This window comes from Gallinula chloropus (genome assembly GCF_964237585.1).
Source record: "Gallinula chloropus genome assembly, chromosome: 16".
Classification (NCBI taxonomy): domain Eukaryota; kingdom Metazoa; phylum Chordata; class Aves; order Gruiformes; family Rallidae; genus Gallinula; species Gallinula chloropus.
Window position 1 is genome coordinate 16,525,121 of NC_140101.1, and position 17,237 is coordinate 16,542,357.

The 17,237-nt window shown below is 52.2% G+C and overlaps 1 protein-coding gene across 1 annotated transcript in view; it reads left to right on the top strand.

The window, feature by feature from the left end:
• Window positions 1–5: 5 nt before the first annotated feature.
• The window catches only part of LOC311197889 (arf-GAP with SH3 domain, ANK repeat and PH domain-containing protein 1-like), a gene marked incomplete at its 5' end in the record, with an annotated part of 29,721 nt that continues 12,489 nt past the window's right edge, over window positions 6–17,237 (top strand). Inside the window, 8 exons of the mRNA XM_084271729.1 lie at window positions 6–131; window positions 4,981–5,053; window positions 5,332–5,477; window positions 6,527–6,601; window positions 10,916–10,965; window positions 11,079–11,208; window positions 15,933–16,018; window positions 16,451–16,526. Of these exons, the coding sequence (XP_084127855.1) occupies window positions 6–131; window positions 4,981–5,053; window positions 5,332–5,477; window positions 6,527–6,601; window positions 10,916–10,965; window positions 11,079–11,208; window positions 15,933–16,018; window positions 16,451–16,526 (762 nt within the window). The remainder of the gene's footprint in view (window positions 132–4,980; window positions 5,054–5,331; window positions 5,478–6,526; window positions 6,602–10,915; window positions 10,966–11,078; window positions 11,209–15,932; window positions 16,019–16,450; window positions 16,527–17,237) is intronic.

Here is a 17,237-nt window from a genome sequence, read left to right on the forward strand (position 1 = left end):
GCACCATGGCGGCCCTCATCTCAGTGTGCGACTTTGTGCGGCAGGTGCAGGAGGACCTCAGCTCGCCCACCACCTCTGCCTTCACCAGCCACATGGGCCGCTGCAAGGCCACTGCCAACAGCCTGGAGGAGGTGAGCAAGGGCAGGGGGCTGGGGGTACACACCGAGGGTCTGGGGGGGCCATCCCCATCAAGGTCTTGCAGGACCTGAACTCCAAGTCAGCTGTCACCACATCATCTGTCACTGAGCAGAGAGGTGTGAGCGTGTTGGGGTGTTTGTAAGACTCTCAGAGCAAGGATTTGGTGAAGGCTCCTGACGGGTCGTGGTGGCCAGGTAGTTACTTGGTGGGGACAAGAGCAGAGGGGAAGGGGGTTGACTGAGAAGGCTGTGCCTCATACTGGGCTCACACCACATAGTGGAGAGGACAGAACCCTTTGACCAGACAAGCACCAGACTAAAAGCAAAACAAACAGAAAGGAAGTTCTCAGGGGCAGCAGAATGGTTTCTTCACTCACGTGGAGTTAAGTTGTGGGATATGTGGATGTGGGATGTTTGGAGAGCAAATGCACGAACAGTTCCACAGATGCCCAGACCTGGGTGAGAGTTGGCTGCTGAATGTGGCATCCGATGCAAAACCTGCTTGGGCCAAGTGCTTTTGTTTCCTGACCCAGGGCAAAAGCCAGAAGATCCTGACAGGCATCATGAGGTGTGATGCATCCTGCTGACACACAAAGGAGCGAGCAGCAGTGCTCAATGCCCCTGGAAGACTGTGAGTGAGGGCAAGATCAGCTATGAGGAATGTTCAGACTTCCCACTGAGAGTGTCTCACAACCAGCCTGGGGATGTAGCTGATAACTACACCCACTCTGGTGTAACCATCACGCTGACCAGACCTCCTCTTGGGCAAAGTGAGGTCCTGGCCCCCTTGGTGGAAAATACTCATGAGATGATGAGATGTTGCTGCTGTGGTGGGGCTCTCAGTAAGGTAGCCCAGAGGGCTCCAAGTCTCTTGGTGCCTCCTCCTGGTAAGTCTGGTCAATGTGCTGGGAGCAGCCATACTGCACCACAACCAAGTCATCTCTCTCTTTATGTTGTGGTATCCACAGTCGAGGGGATGGCGCCCAGGACTCTGCCCAGTCCTGTCTGTGGGAGCTGTGAGCTGTAGCTCATTTTGTCACTGGTGGTGATGGTTGAGGTTTTTTTTTTTAGTTCTCAGGCCTCCAGCGGCCTGGACTTGCTCAGCAACCTCTGGGCATGGGGCAATTTCCTTGTGTTGCTTAATGTTCATCTGCACCCCAAGCACAGCTCGTTTGACACAGAGCTGCGACATCAGGAAGCTGTGGTCAGAGGGAAATACTGCTCAACTTCTCCATGGCCACAGAGCTCCTGGTCTGGGATTTGGGTGTCAGAGTAGACAGAAAACTCAGGACATAAAGCTCAGCTTTTATTGCTGGCGTGGGGAACTTTGTAGAGTGAGAGACTTAGTGTGTGCAAACAGCCATCAGCTGGACACAGAGCAGCACCAGCATGGGATGAAGCAGTAAGAGAAGAGCCTGGCTTTGGGCAAGGAGAGCCCAGCACAGCATGCACTGAGCCCAACATGGTGTGGGAGCAGGAGGATGGAGCACTGAGCTGCAGAGGGAGGGTGAAGGACATCAGGGCAGGTCCAGAACCATGCCTGCAAGGACCACGAATGCAGGCATAAGAACAAGCAGGGAAGGGAGCTCAGGGTTTCCATGCAAATATCTTTAATTTCCTGACTTGTGACCAGCAGCTATTCCCACACTTCATGTTCCTGCCTCTTGCAGCCACATACACTGGATGGGGGAGCCCTGGGGTGTGTGTGGGGGGAAGTGCTGTTGATGGTAGCTTCTGGGATGCCATGGAGCAGTCCCACCCTGGGGCTGCTCCTCCACAGCAGGGAAGCCCCCTGGCTGAGCACATTGGCTTGGCAGGCAACAAATGGTCCCAAAGCTGGGGATGGGTCACTTGTGACACCTTCAAGGGGGGTAATTGTTAGGAGAAATGAAGAGGAAGGCCATGGATATGGGGATTTGAGCATCTATGTGTGGAGAGCTGTTTCTGGTAAAAGAAGCATAAATGTGACTGGCATCACAAGGGCAGACTCCAGGGACATTTCAGGAAGGAGATAGCTGTCCTGGTGAAGGTGGCACCCAGCAGCACAGTGGAGTGAGGAGGAAAGAAGCTCTGGAGGCCACTAGGAAGTTAGAGATCAGGGTCTCAGTGACAGGAGGCTCCAGATTGTTCCCTCCCAGGGCCATGTACAAGGTTAGGCAGGGAAAGGAAGAGGTCCAGTCTGACTGTGTGGCTAAATTCTGCTGTAGGGTTGATGAGATGAGAGACATCTGGAACTAAGAAACTGCCATGGTGGAGCCTCTGATGGGCTTCACCTAATCTAAGAGGGCTTCAGTTGAAGAAAGGGCAAGGGATGCCTAAGGTTAGTGAGATGAATCCCACACACAATGGCTCAGACAGCAGGAGGCTGTGGCCCAGGAGGGGACTGAACCTGCCTCATGGTAGCACTCACAATGACCATACAGTAGTGAGGGGGATGTGTTAATCCCTGAAGTCTTGGACTAACCTAAAGTAATTTTCTGAACATGGGACTATGAGTGTCTCCTACAGCTTTGACAATTGACAGTGATCAGGTACTTCAAGCACCCTATCCCACCACTGCCTTTCTGACATTGACTCATGGGGATGTCTTTGAACTAAAATACTAAATTCACTGAGTTTGCAATGCTTGGTGTGAGCATAGTTCTGTTGGTCCTAGAGGTCTTATCTTAATCACCCCAGGAATCTCTCTTTGAGGGCTTGGATGGAAAACCCCAGTTCCAAACTGGGCTGTTCACAAAGGTGCACAAGCATGACCAGCAGTGTGCCTGCACTGGCCAAGAGACCAGTGGTGTTCTGGGCTGTATCAAGAAGAGTGTGGCCAGGAGGCAGAGCAAAGTTCTCCTCCCCATCTGCTGTGCCCTGGTGAGGCCACGTCTGGAGTTGGGTGTCCAGTGCTGGGTTCCCTGGTTCAGGATGGACAGGGAGAGAGTCCAGTAGAGGGTATGAAGAGGATGAGGGGTCTGGAGCATCTCTGGTGTGAGGAAAGACTGAGAGTGTTGGAACTGTTTAGCCTGGAGAAGACGGGGGTTGGGGGGGCATATGATCAGTACTTATCAATATCTAAAGGGTTGGTGTCAGAGGATGGGGGGCCAGACTCTTCTTCATGGTGCCTGGTGATGGGACAAGAGGCAGTGGGCACTAACTGGAACACAGGAAGGCCCATCCCAACATGAGGAAAAACTTCTTCCCTCTGCAGGTGCCCAAACACTGGGACAGGCTCCCCAGAGAGGTTGTGGAGTCTTCTCTGGGGAGATCCCACATCTGCCTGGGTGCTGCCCTGTGTGACCTGCTTGAGGTGTCCCTGCTTTAGCAGGGGGTTGAACTGGTGATCTTCTAAAGTCCCTGCTAACCCCCTGTTGTAGTGTTGTGTGGCTGGGTTCTGGTGGAGAAGGGGGTTCTGCAGGGGCGGCTTCTGTGAGAGGCAGCGAGAAGCTTTCTGCAGGCCCGAGAGCAAACACCAGCCGACTCAAGGCCGGAGCCCTTGTTGAGCGAGGCCGAGCCCATCAGCGACGGCCACAGCGCCTCTGGGACTCACACTGAGGAGGAAAAAACCCGCTCGCAGGGGCTTTGTGCCCCCAGAGAAGGGAGAGGGAAGATGTGAGAAACTCTGCAGACACCAAGGCCAGGGAAGCGGGGGCAGGAGGTGCCCCAGGTAGCAGAGAGAAAGATGCCCCTGCAGCCCGTGGAGAAAGCCGTGGGGGAGCGGGTGTCCCCCGCAGCCCAGGGAAAAGGCCCAGACCCCACCTGCAGCCCATGGAGAGGCCCCACGCTGCAGCAGGGGCAGACAGACAGAAGATGCTTCTCATCACCCGACTCTGGTGTCCCTGGGGGTGCAGGGCAGTGTCATAAACCAGAGGGGTTTCTTTCCTTTGTTCTGTGTTGAGCCTGTTCTGCCCGTGATGCCGATTGTGGAATGATCTCTCCCTGTCCTTATCTCCACTCCTCAGCCTCTCAATAGACATTTTCTCCTCTGTCCAACTGAGCAGGGGAGTGATAAAATTGATAGAGCAGCTTTGGTGGGCAGCTGGCCTCCAGCTTGGTCAAATCACCACAACCTGAAACACTATCCCCAGACAGGAATGATGTGGGGAAGCCAGAGAGGGTCAGTGGGTGGTAACAAAGAAGTCAAGCTGGGCTGGTTTACCTGGGTGAAGAGGGGGTGTCTGACAGCTGCCCACAACTCATCTAAGGGCAGCACCAGGTGATACAATATGCAGCAGTGTCCACTTCCTGGCTCAGGGGGTTTAGGATGGACTTTTAAAAATGTTGCTTCTGCAAAGGGTGGTGCAGCCCTGCAAGAGGTTGCTGAAGAAGTGATCTCCATCCTTAGAAGGTTTCAAAGCCCAGCTCAGCAGAGCTGAGTACCAACCTGATCTGGTACTGTCAGTAATCCTGCTCCCAATAAGAGACTGCATGGGAACCCTTCCATGCAGTATATGAAATAACACCTCTAATCCAGTTTCTCATAGGTAAAAATAGTTTAGATGCCTCCAAACATGCTTCAACCACCTTTTCCTCTCCCTCTCAGTGCAGGCATGACACTGGCAGTGACAGAAACACAATTTGTAACTCACAGTCCCTTGCCATTGAACTCCACGTTTCCTGGCAGTGCCATGGTGTCCTTTTTCTAATGTACTTTCCAATTCTCTCTTAATCTTAATGCTTCTTTCAGATGAACATCAGGAAGGCTTGCAGATACTTAAGATACACGTGGATTACTGCCACTAGATGATCTGCTGGTGGGACAGTCCAGCTGGGGGATGCTGAACGTGGTCCTGAGCCCTGTGGGTTACAGAAATGTGTGTGCGGATGTGGTCAGTGACCATTTCCTCTGCATTTCTAGGCCTTGGATGCTGACCGAGCTGTGCTGCAGAAGATGAAGAAAGCAGCCAAGGCAGAGCACAGCTGTGGACAAGGTGAGGAGAGAATGGAGCCTCAGGAGGGAAGAGATGAGGATGGATGGATGGAGATGGATGGAGCCCTTGTTGCAGGTCAGGTTGACTGCAGCAGGGGATCTGGGTCTCAGGGTTCTGTGTATCTTGGGTCATGGTGGTGGTGACAGCAGGAGGAAACAGGAGCCAGTCTGGGGGCATAATCAAAACTGGGCATGGTGACTCCCAGGAGGGTAACAGGGGTTGGGTGTGCACCCTGACCTTCCCCCTGCACTCATCAGAGACCATCCATGTCCCCCCAGACCTCATCAGCCACCTCGAAGCCCACATCGCGGCACAGGAGAAGTTCTCAGCCAACTACCAGCTGGCGGGTGAAGAGCAGCTAGCCAGAGGATTTAGCACCTTTGCTGCCTTCTCCCAGGAGCTGCTGACTGCTGTTGGGAGCCTGGTAGGCAGCTCTTTCCCCTGCATGTACCTCAGAGTGGGGGCACTGGCTTGGGAGGGGCTGCTGGTGGGGGTCCTCAGGAAGAGCATCAGGCTCTGGGCCTCAGCTTCAGACAGAGGCAGGAGGCCATGGTGTGTGGTGGCAGAGCCAGTGGCACAGCCTGTGTGACTGGGGCTGCCTGTGCAGACCTCTGAGATTGCTCAGAAGAAGCCTCTGGAGGTCACCTGCCTCCCATCCCACTGACAGACGGGCTCTCATCAGCACTGGATCAGGCTGGCTGTGGCTTTTTTCCAGCCTGGTAATTCCCAAGGATGGAGGCTCTCAGATGACTTATTACCCAAAGCAATTCTGACACAGGCTTGCAACTCCCTCTGCTTTCCCTGCATGAGGAGTGACACAGGGTGCAGTGTTTGCGTCACTGACGTCCCAAAAGTGGGGTCTTTACCCAGTGTGTAGGATGCCAACACACACCCAGAGCAGAGGGATTCGATGTCTGTGCAGAGATGGGTGCTAGGTGCTAATCCCACACAGCTAGTGCACTACACACCTAGTGATTTTACAGTAGAAAAACCCACCTAAATTTACACTGATTGGTTAGTAATTACTGCATCATCTACTACTGCTCAAGCATATTCAAGCTAGGATGCATGGTCCTTGAAGATATGTGTGTGGGGTCATTTGCATTGTCCTTTAATTGGGTGGGTGGTCATGACCTCCCTCTGCCACCTTTACCTTTCCCCTGGTTACTGCTGATTGTTGCTGCCTTTAGGCCTCTCTGGCCATGCCCCAGCTCTTGCACTTTCTGGGGTGAGATGTTTCCTCTTTATCAGTGTTTTGGTTCTTCTCCAAGGACACATTTTAGCAAAGTGTGCTCTTTAGCAATCCCTCAGCCCATCTTCAAAGGTAGAGTTGTTAGCAAAGCAAGGTAATACATTTAACCCTAAATTAAGCAGTGTCTGAGCACTAACCCAAACTCATTTCTGTCCCTGTGAAGTGGGAAACTCTACTTTACAGATACCATCATCATCATCATCGCTCTCTTTCCTTTCCAGTGGCAGAGTTTGGACCACAACATCAACTTTTCCCTGGCCTCATTGATAAAGGGTGACATGAAAGAGCTCAAAGGGGTAAGCAGGGGCTGGTAGGGCTACACTGCAGTGGGGCTGGGACTGAGTGGCTGAAGACAGAACAGATAGCAGCTGTGAGGTCCCATCCCTGGCTGATGTCTTGCCCCCTGGCAGGGAGATGTTTTGGTAGGGCAGGTCTGCCTGCCCCTCCTGCATGCAGGGCCCTGCTCCATCCTGAGGGTAACACCTCATACGAAGGGTTGAGTTAGTGGTTCCCATTAGCATGGTCCTCAGCCTGTTTGCAGGGACCTGGCTAAGTCAAGAGGAATCTGGTGGCATTCACTGTGTGTGGAAAAAACAGGCTCTTGTGCACCAAATACTGATACCTACCCTGGCCATCAGTGCCCAAATTCCCCTACAACCTCCCAGCAAGGTTTTCCCTCTCCCCAGACCTACCTGTGGCTCGTGCATTTGTGTGTGTAAGGAGATGTGTGTTGGTCTGTGTCTGAGTGTGTGCGTGTGTCTCTACCAGCTGCAGGTATCTCTCAAGGACTGTGGAGCAGCAAGTACTTAAAAGACCATGCAATTTGGTCTTCAGCTCTGTAGAGCTACCAGAGCTCTTCAGGGTGCTCATCAGTGCAGATTTTAGGAAAAGCATCGAAATAATGTGTAATTTTTGCTTTATTTAACCACTGGGAAAGTCAGCATGTTCCTCAGTGGGTCTGCACACACGTTCCTACCATGAAGTCCTGTCAGCTCTGTACAATTGCCTCTGGGTGCCTCCCCCCACCTAGGAGTGCCTGAGGATACTCCAGGTGAGGAGGCTGGACTGAGGTCACTGTGAAAGGGGTTGCCCATGGCATGCATCTAGCATGGTGGAGCAGCTGCCAGCCATGACCTGGCACTGTTCCTCTCTGGGTGGTTTTGGGCAGAGACTCTCTGAGTGTTAACATGCTCAGCACCATGATGAGACACCTCAGCAATTGTGCTGGCCAGCTCAGGAGGAGCAGGGACAGCGCTGCTGCTCCCAGTCAGATTTGTGCTTCCATGAGACCTCCCAGCACTCCTGAACACTTTCTCTTGTCTTTTAGGCTTTTATACCTTTTGTGACACTGTTTTTCCTCTCAAATCCCTGCCTCTAGCAATGAACCTGCTTCAACAACCCAAATTCTGTAGTTTTACCTTTTTAATCTGGCCTGATTTCAATCTGTACATTTTCTCAGCTCTTCGGTTTCCTCAGATGATGGTGAAGGTTTTGCATCTGAGCTGTATCAGAGCTGGACTGGGGATCCTCAAGCAAAAGGCTGAACAGCTGGGAAAGTGGAGGGGATGTTTTGGACAGGATTGTAGAAAGAGGGATGGGACCTGCAGCAGGGTTTGGGGCATCCAAAGGACCAATCACCAAATACTGAAGCAAACAACGAGCATTTACAGAATCACACAATTACAAGGTTGGAAAAGACCTTTAAGATCATCAAGTCCAACTGTTCCTGTCCTCTACCAGCCCATATCCCTGAGCACCTCATCTCCCCTCTGTTAAACACACCCAGGGGTGGGGACTCAGCCCCCTCCCTGGGCAGCCTGTGCCACAGCCCCACAACTCTGCCAGGGAAGAATGTTTCCCTCACACCTGATCTGACCCTGCCACAGCTTGAGCCCATTGCCCCTTGTCCCATCTCCTGTTCCCTGGCTGAAGAGACCATCACCCACCTCTCTGCACCCTCCTGGCAGGGCAGGGGAGGTGGGGAGAAGGTCTCCCCTCAACCTCCTCTTCTCCAGGCTGAACACCCCCAGCTCCCTCAGCTGCTCCTCAGAGGATTTGCCCTCCAGCCCCTTCCCCAGCCTGGTTGCCCTTCTCTGGACTCACTCCAGGGCCTCAATGACCTTCCTATGGTGAGGAGCCCAGAACTGGACTCGGCACTTGAGGTGCAGCCTCACCAGTGCCCAGTCCAGGGGCACAATCATCTCCCCAGACCTGCTGGCCACACTATTTCTGACACAAGCCAGGATGTCTTTGGCCTTCCTGGCTACCTGGGCACTCTGCCAAGAGAATTGTCATCCTTTGGAAGGCATCCTTTGGAAGCTTGTGCTCTACAGGACCATGAGATTGGAAGGAGAGAGAAAAATCTGGAACTTTTGGTGTCTTGATAAAAGAATATAAAATATGAAGAAAAAATCTCCACTATTTGTATTGAGGATGATGTGAAGATGAATTGGAACAGATGAAGAAAAGAGGCAGAGAGAGAGGGAAAAAAATCCTGCTGCCCTCAAGGAGTCATGGTTAAGGTGAATGGATCCAATAGGATCCTTGTCCTGACAGTGTTCTGCCTTGGCATAAATCAAGAAGTTTCATCTAGGGGACCCAGAGAGGCTGTGGGATCTCAGTCTTTGGGGGTTTTCAACATCTGCCTACATAAAGCCTGGCCTGAAATCAGCAGTGTCCTGGCTTTGAGTGGGAGGTTAGACTAGAGACATCCTGGTGTCCCCTCCAACCTGTTTTACTCTGTCTGCCTTTGACACAGAGGTTTGCAGAGCAGTAAGTGGTGAGAATGGAGTGAGTGATCTGAGCAAATGCATTTAATGGAAAAGTGTAGAAAAACACACCAAGTTGGTAACCACTGAGAGAAACTAAACCCATGCAAAGCCAGAGATTCAGAAGTGATGGCTTTTCAGCAGCAAGACCATTAAATAAATATCCAGGGTGTGACTGTGCTCATGTTGCCAGGTTTGGTTGGGTTTCTGATGTGTCACTGAGTAGTGTTTAGTTAAATATGACATTTTGGCTTCAGCAGGTGAGAGCCTGGTTGATAGAACCTGACTTGTGTCTGTCTTAGCAGTTCCTTCTGCCCTTGAAATTGTGAGTCTGTGAAAGGTGTTAGAGTCAGGTCCTGCTGCACAGACCTGTGTGCTGCACAGGCACATGATGTGTGCTTTAGAATCATAGAAACACAGAATGTGCTGGGTTGGAGGGGACCTTTGGAGGTCATCTAGTCCAACCCCTGCAGTGAGCCGGGACACCTTTAACTCAGTAGGGTCACTCAGAGCCTCATCAAGCCTGACCTTGCGTGTCTCTGGGGATGGGGCCTCCACCACCTCTCTGGGCAACCTGGGCCAGTGTGTCCCCACCCCCCCAGTAAAGCCCTTCTTCCTGATGCCTAATCTACACCTCCCCTGCTCAAGTTTGAAACCATCACCCCTCATCCTGGCACTATGTGCCCTTACAATCAGTCCTTCCCCAGCTTTCCTGTAGGTCCCTTCAGGTACTGGAAGGCTGCTGTAAGGTCTGTCCCCTGAGCCTTCTCTTCTCCAGGCTGAAGAAACCCTCAGCCTGTTTTTGTAGGAGGGGTGCTCCAGGCCTCAGATCATCCCTGTGCCCCTCCTCTGGACCTGCTCCAAGAGATCCATGTCCTTCTGCTGAGGGCCCCAGAGCAGGATGCAGCACTGCAGGGGGGGTCTCCCCAGAGCAGAGCAGAGCGGGAGAATCCCCTCTCAATCTGCTGCCCACACTTCTGATGCAGCCCAGGATGGGGTTGGGCTGTGAGTGCCTGTTGTTGGCTCACATCCAACTTTCCATCCATCAGTCCTTTCCTGCAGGGCTGCTCTCTATCAATCACATCACCTGTGTTGGTAGCAAGGGTTGTCACACAATCACAGAATGGTCAGGGTTGGAAGGGGCCTCAGAAGATCATCTAGTCCACCCCCTGTGCCAGAGCAGGATCACCTAGATTAGGTTACAGAAGAACATGTCCAGGTGGGTTTTGAATGTCTTCAGAGAAGGAGACTCCACAACTTCTCTGGGCAGCCTGTCCCAGTGCTCTGCCACCCTCACAGTGAAACACTTTCTCCCCATGTTTACATGGAACCTCCTGTGCTCCAGCTGGTGCCCATGGCCCCTTGTCCTGTTGCTGGACATCACTGAGAAGAACCTGGCTCTGTCCTGCTGACACTTGCCCTTTACATATTTATGAACACTGATGAGCTCAACTCAGTCTCATCCTCTCCAGGCTAAAGAGACCCAGCTCCCTCAGCCTGTCTTCATAACGAAGATGTTTCACTCCCTTAATCATCTTTGTGGCCCTGTGCTGGACCCTTTCAAGTAGCTCCCAGAGGGGCCCAGAACTTTCTTTTTTCCCACCCTGTTTTGGAGTCTGTGTGTATTTGCATGTGTGCCCATGAGCAAATCTGCACCAGGCAGCTCACTTGTCCACAATGCTCTGAGGAGGGATGCTGTTCCTGGGGAGGGATGCTGCTGTGGGCCACCACATCCTGTGTATGGGAGGACCTTTACTGTAGGGTGACACAGTGGGAATGCAGAGGATGAGGAAAGCTCTGTCTCAGTCCCAGTCATTAAATAGTTCCTTTGGCTCTTCCTAGGAGTTCAAGAAGCCTTTTGAGAAGGCCTGCAGAGACTATGAGAGCAAACTGTAAGTCTTCAGGCTCTCTCACTCCAAGGTCTGGACTTGAAGGCTGGGTTTTGTCTGCTTCACTGGTGAGCAGTCAGATGGAGCCTTTCACACATCTCTCCTCTTTCCTTGAGTGCCAAGATTGAGAAGGAGAAGCGGGAACTGGCAAAGCAGCATGGCATGGTGAGGAGTGAGGTAAGCGGGGGAGAGATTGCTGAGGAGATGGAGAAGGAGCGCAGGACCTTCCAGTTGGCCATGTGTGAGGTAAGGACACTGTTAGAGTCACCGAGTTGGCAGCCAAGGGATGAATTGTGCACAGTGCAGCAACTTTGTGATAGCCCCAGTGGAGCTTGGTCTGGAGGGGACAGACATCAGCAGTGATTCTCATGCTGGTTTCATAGACTCATAGACTGGTCTGGGTTGGGAGGGACCCCAAGGATCACAGAGCTCCAACCCGCTGCCACAGGTAGGGCCACCAACCTCCGGGCCTGGAGCTACACAAGGTTGCCCAGGGCCCCATCCAACCTGGCCTTGAACACCTCCAGGGATGGGCAGAGATGTGCCCTCTCTGGGCAGCCTGTTCCAGCCCCTCACCACTCTCTCTAAAAAAGTTCCCCCTAATATCTAATCTAAACCTTCCTTTAGCTTTAATCCATCCCCTTGTCCTGCCATTGTCTATCCTTTTAAAAAGTTGAATCCCCTCCTGTTTCTCTGCTCCCTTCAGGGACTAGAAGGCTGCAATGAGGTCCCCCCACAGCCTTCTCTTCTCCAGGCTGAACAAGCCCAGCTCCCTCAGCCTCTCTTCATAGGGCAGGTGCTCCAGCCCTCTGATCATCTCTGTGGCTCCTCTGACCCTTCTCCAACAGTCCCACATCTTTCTTGCACTGGGGGCCCAGCTCTGGACACAGGACTCCAGATGGGGCCTCACAAGCGCAGAGTAGAGAGGGACAATCCCCTCCCTGTCCCTGCTGCCACCCCTCTGCTGATGGAGCCCAGGATCCCATTGGCCTTGTGAGCTGCAGGAAGCACTGCTGGCTCATGTTAAGTTTCTCATCCACCAGAATCCCCAGGTCCTTCTCAGCAGGGCTGCTCTCCAGGAGCTCTTCTCCCAGTCTGTATCTGTGTCTGGGATTCCTCCAGCCCAGGTCCAACACCTGACACTTGGCAGTGTTGAACCTCATCAGGTTCACCCAGCCCCACCTTTCCAGCCTGTCAAGATCCCTCTGGATGGCTCCTTTCCTTCTAGGGTGTGGACCACACCGCTCAGCTTGGTGCCATCCCCAAACTTGCTGAGGGTGCACTCAATTCCATCATCCATGTCACTGATAAAGATGTTCAAGAGCACCGGTCCCCAGACAGACCCTGGGGGTCCCGCTTGTCTCCAGCCTCCAGCTGGACACAGACCCACTGACCCTTTGGCTACGGTCTGTTAACCAGTTTCTTATCCACTGGATGCTCCACCCATCAAATCCACATCTCCCCAATTTAGAGATAAGGATGTGGTGGGGGACTGTGTCACAGGCCTTGCAGAAGCCCAGTCAGATGACATCAGTCACCTTCCCTTTATCCCCCAATGCTGTCACTCCATCAGAGAAGGTCACCAGATTGGTGAGGCACGACCTTCCCTTGGTGCAGCCGTGCTGGCTGTCCCGGATCACCCGCTCATCCCTCATGTGTTCCAACATGTCATCCAGGAGGATCTGTTCCATCATCTTCCCAGGCACAGAGGTGAGGATCACCGGCCTGTAATTCCCTGGGTCTTCCTTGCTCCCTTTCTTATTAATGGGACTGACAGGACCTTTTTCCAGTCCCCAGGGACCTCTCCTGACAGCCACTTTTCAAATATGATGGAGAGGGGCTCAGCAACCCATCAGCAGCTCCTTCAGGCCCCTGGGATGCATGTCATCCGGCCCCATAGACTTGTAGACATTCAGTCTCATGAGGTGGTCAGGGACTTGCTCTGCTCTTACAGTGGGGGGGGATTTGCTCCCCCAGTTCCCACCTAGAGTTCTAGGGATGCAAGGTTCTGGGACTTGAGAATGATGAGAATCCTGGCTGCCAGAGAAGACCGAGGCAAAGAACTCATTCAGTACCTCAGCCTTCTCCTCATCAGTTGCAGCCAATTCTCCTTTCTCATTTCCCAAGGGGGGGGGGTACGTTCTCTTTGGCCTGTCTCTTCTGGCCAATGTACCTGTCAAATCCCTTCTTCTTGTTTCTAATATCCCTCACCAAGTTCAGGTCCATCTGCGCCTTGGCTTTCCTGATCCCGTCTCTGCAAGTCCCAACAGCATCCCTGGATTCTTTCCAGGCAACACACCCTTGCTTCCAGAGCTTGTATTTGCCTTTCTTTTCCCTCAGTTTGACCAGCAGGTCCTTGCTTAGCCATGCTGGCCTCCTGCCCCTCCTGCCCACTTTCTTATTCAGAGGGACAGAGAGCCCTTGAGCTCTCAGAAAGGCATCCTTAAAGAGTAGCCAGCTGTCCTCAACATTTCTGTCTCTAAGGACCACCTCCCAGGAGATCTTGGCCAACAAGTCCTTAAACAGCCTAAAGTTTGCTCTCTTAAAGTTCAGGGTCCTGATCCCACTCTATACCAGGCCCACATTCCTTGAGATCTCAAGCTCACCCAGGGCCTGGTCACTGCAGCCCAGGCTGTCTCCAACCTTAACACCTTTAATGATCTCCCTCACATTGCTGAGCACCAGGTCCAGCAGTGCATCACCTCTGGTCAGTCTGTCCACCTGTCTGACCTGGAATTTATCTGCAATCAGAGAAAAAACAATCTGCACTGATTGTTCATTAAAGGCCATCTTTTGTCCCTGGTCAGTGGGTGGTGCTTGTGTCCAGGGTACTGCAGGTGATGCTGAAGTCCCCTAGGCTCAGCATCCAGCAGCAACCTCTTCTTGGCCCCTGGGGAGCAGCACCGAGGTGCTCAGCAGGTCGCATCCATCATGCCAGTGGGACACTAGGCATAGCCCCTGAGCTGGAGAACTGCCAGGGTCCTGGTAAGCTCAAGCCAAACTGGGACAGGGGCTGATCAAGGACTTTAGCCAAAGCTTGAGCCTATATTTACCTGGGAGCAGAAATAATGAATTGGGAAAAAATCCCACAGAAGCTTTGGATCCAAGCTTCTTCCCACCTGTACATGGTGGGTGCTGCTGGCACTGAGGTCCTGGCTCCCTCTCAGACAGTTCTGTAGCCTTCCCTCTGCTTGTTGGGATGACTGCAGCTCAGCTCCCACCCAAACAGGATTTCTTGCTCCCACAACAGCATGAGTAAAAGATTGGAAGATACCAACATCATTGAAATTATCCAGCTCTTTGTAACCCTGTTTCCTGGGTTGGGCAGGGATAGAGTTCATGTTCTCTCTAGCAGCTGAGGCAGTGCTGTGTTTGGGATGTAGTATGAGAGCCGTGTTGGTAACACATGGGTGTTGTGGTTGTTGCCAAGCAGTCAAGGGCTTTTCAGTTTCTCACGCTGCTCTGCTAACAAGAAGGAGGGGGACATCCAGGAAGTTGGGAGGAGACACAGCCAGGACAGGTGACCCAAACTGGTATGGAATTGGTATTCCAAACCAATGATGTCATGCTCAGCATAAAGGGAGGGCTGGTGGAGGAGGAGTGCAGAGCACCAGGGTGTGTGGTTTGGGGATGGTACAGCTTTGGGATGGCTCTGAGCTGTGCAGTTTGGTGAGGAACTGCATTGTTTACCACCAATTTGGTGTATTTTGCTATGAAGTCCCATTGTTGTTATTTCTTCCTCCCTTTGCTTCCCAGTGAACAGTCCTTACCAGGTGTGGTGGTTTGACCCTGGCTGGCGGCTGGACGCCCACCGAAGCTGCTCTGTCACTGCCCTTCTCAGCTGGACAGGGCAGAAAATACCTATTGAGAGGCTGAGGAGTGGAGATAAGGACAGGGAGAGATCATTCCACAGTCGGCATCATGGGCAGAACAGGCTCAACACAGAACAAAGGAAAGAAACCCCTCTGGTTTATGACACTGCCCTGCACCCCCAGGGACACCAGAGTCGGGTGATGAGAAGTGTGACCAGAGCTTGAAGCACCTCCCCACACCCCCCTTCTTAGCAGACTGCTCTTGATCCATGTTCAGGTCCCTGACAGGATGTCTTCTAGGAAATACTTCCTCTGATGGATCAAGGGTGTTTTGAAAGCCCACTTCAGAATAAATACAGGGCAATCTAAGGTTGGATATGTATTTGGAAAGTGATTTACTATGTTGGCCTGTGGATCTTTTGGAAAAGATTTCTTGTAGGTTGCTGTTCTCACACTTGTTGCAATGTCAGGAGAGCTGATGCTGGGGCAGGAGCAGTCTGGAGATGGATGGAGAAATGTTCAAGGTGTTTTCACAGCACAAAACAGTTTCCTGTTGTCGGTCCCACCAACTCAGAGGGACAGTGTTAGCTTTCATGGGTCAGACTGTCATGGTGGAGGACAGTCTGGGTGAGATGGCAGGTAACTTTGGGCTAGAAATCTGGATCTTCAGCTCGCTTCTGCAGGTGCCCAGGGGAGGCTGAGGTGCCAGGTGTATGTAGGATATAGGCAGCCAGGCTTGCAGCATTGATGGTTGTCAGTAGGGTCAGGTGGAGGTGATGCAGTTCATGGATCAGGTCTAGTGGGTCTTGAATGAGTTTGGCTTTTGAGCAATGAGGGTTGCAGGTTTGTAGGAAAGATCCTTCTTCAGTGAAGGCACCATGAATGCTGAATCTTTGAGGTTGTATTAACTGATTGTTTGACTTGCTTATGCAAGCCCAGTAAGCCCAGGGCCTGTGCTGCCCCTGTGGGCCCACTACTCTACTGGCCAGATCAAAGCACTGCAACCTTCTCACTCTATAAAAGCCACACGAGCTGCTCCCATCAGGGCAGGACTGCCAGGGTGAGTCACCTCACACTAGGAAGGCAGCCATCAAAAAGGGCCTCAAAAGCATTTCTGGCTAAGCTACAACTTCAGCTCGTGCCTCCTTCTCTCTTCAGTATCTGATCAAAGTGAACGAGATCAAAACCAAGAAAGGGATTGACCTGCTGCAAAACCACATCAAGCACTGCAGCTCCCAGTTCAGGTGAGGCTGACTGGCACACCCTGTCTCTCCAGAAGTGATGGTTGTAGAGGGGAACTGTGGGTGACTTAACTTGCAGGACTTGGGTTCCTGCAGTCAACTTGGCCTGTCCTGTAACTTGCTGAAAGTCCTCTTATTCTGGAGGCAGCAGAGGCCAGGGTCTCACTGGGGTGTGTTTCTTCTCTTCAGTCTGCTGTTCTCATAAAGCTGTGTAAAGCAGAGAGAGCTCTGGGGTGCAAAGCAGACAGAGCACCAAGTGCTGTCCCTGAGCTTAACTGCCTCCACATTTTGCCAAAATACATTTCCTAAGGAAGCAAAACTGCCTGCTGGAGGCACGATGGGCTCTGAGGCAGGAGCTCAGGGGTCAGCAGGCTTTGCAGCCAGTGCTAAGAGCAGGATTTCAGGACATGCCCTGATACTAGCCTCTCCTCTCAGTTTTTTCCAGGAGTGTTTAAACATGACAGCAAAACTTAAGACTTTTACTGAGAAGCTCATCCTGGAGCTGCAGAGTGTGAGTATTCACCTGGAGTTGGGTCCAGCAAGCAGGAGCAGACTGGAGAGCAGGGCTGTCTTGAGCAGGGCTGTCCTTCCCAGGGCCACCTCTTGCTCTTCAGAAGCAGAGCTGAGGGCTCTGGCTGCTCTTCACATCTCTAAATCAGCATTTCCTGATCCTCTGATGTGCAGTGGCACATGGATGGGTGAAATGCAGTCATCAGTGAGAGGGAGAATTACAGTGTAGGAAGAACAAGCATACATATGGGTACAAATGAGGCAGCAACATATTCATCTGCCAAAGCCCTAGCTGCTCAGCAGACCTCCACATGGCTCATTTGGGATCTTAGCTTTCCATGCCTGTTGCTACCAAGTCAAGCTCTTAATGCATTTCCATTTTTCTCTTCCTTAGAGAGATCCTCTAGTCCCCTCACCATCTCTGTATCTCTATTAATCTGCTTTAAGGTTGTTACCCTGCTTGTTCCATAATTTGCAATAATTCACGTAAAAATTCCTTATGTAAATGACAGAGGGGAGGTGCCAGCCCTGTCAGGCACAGCAAACAGCATTTTAGGGATCCTTCATACAGAAAAAACCCTTCAGGATGTGTTTCAGGGCCACATTCCTGTGCTGAGGTTCATAACCTTTTGCTGGCTCAGAGAACTTTTAATTATTGTAATTACTGGCACTACCAAAGGTCAACCCCCTCCCCCAGCCACCACAGTGACCT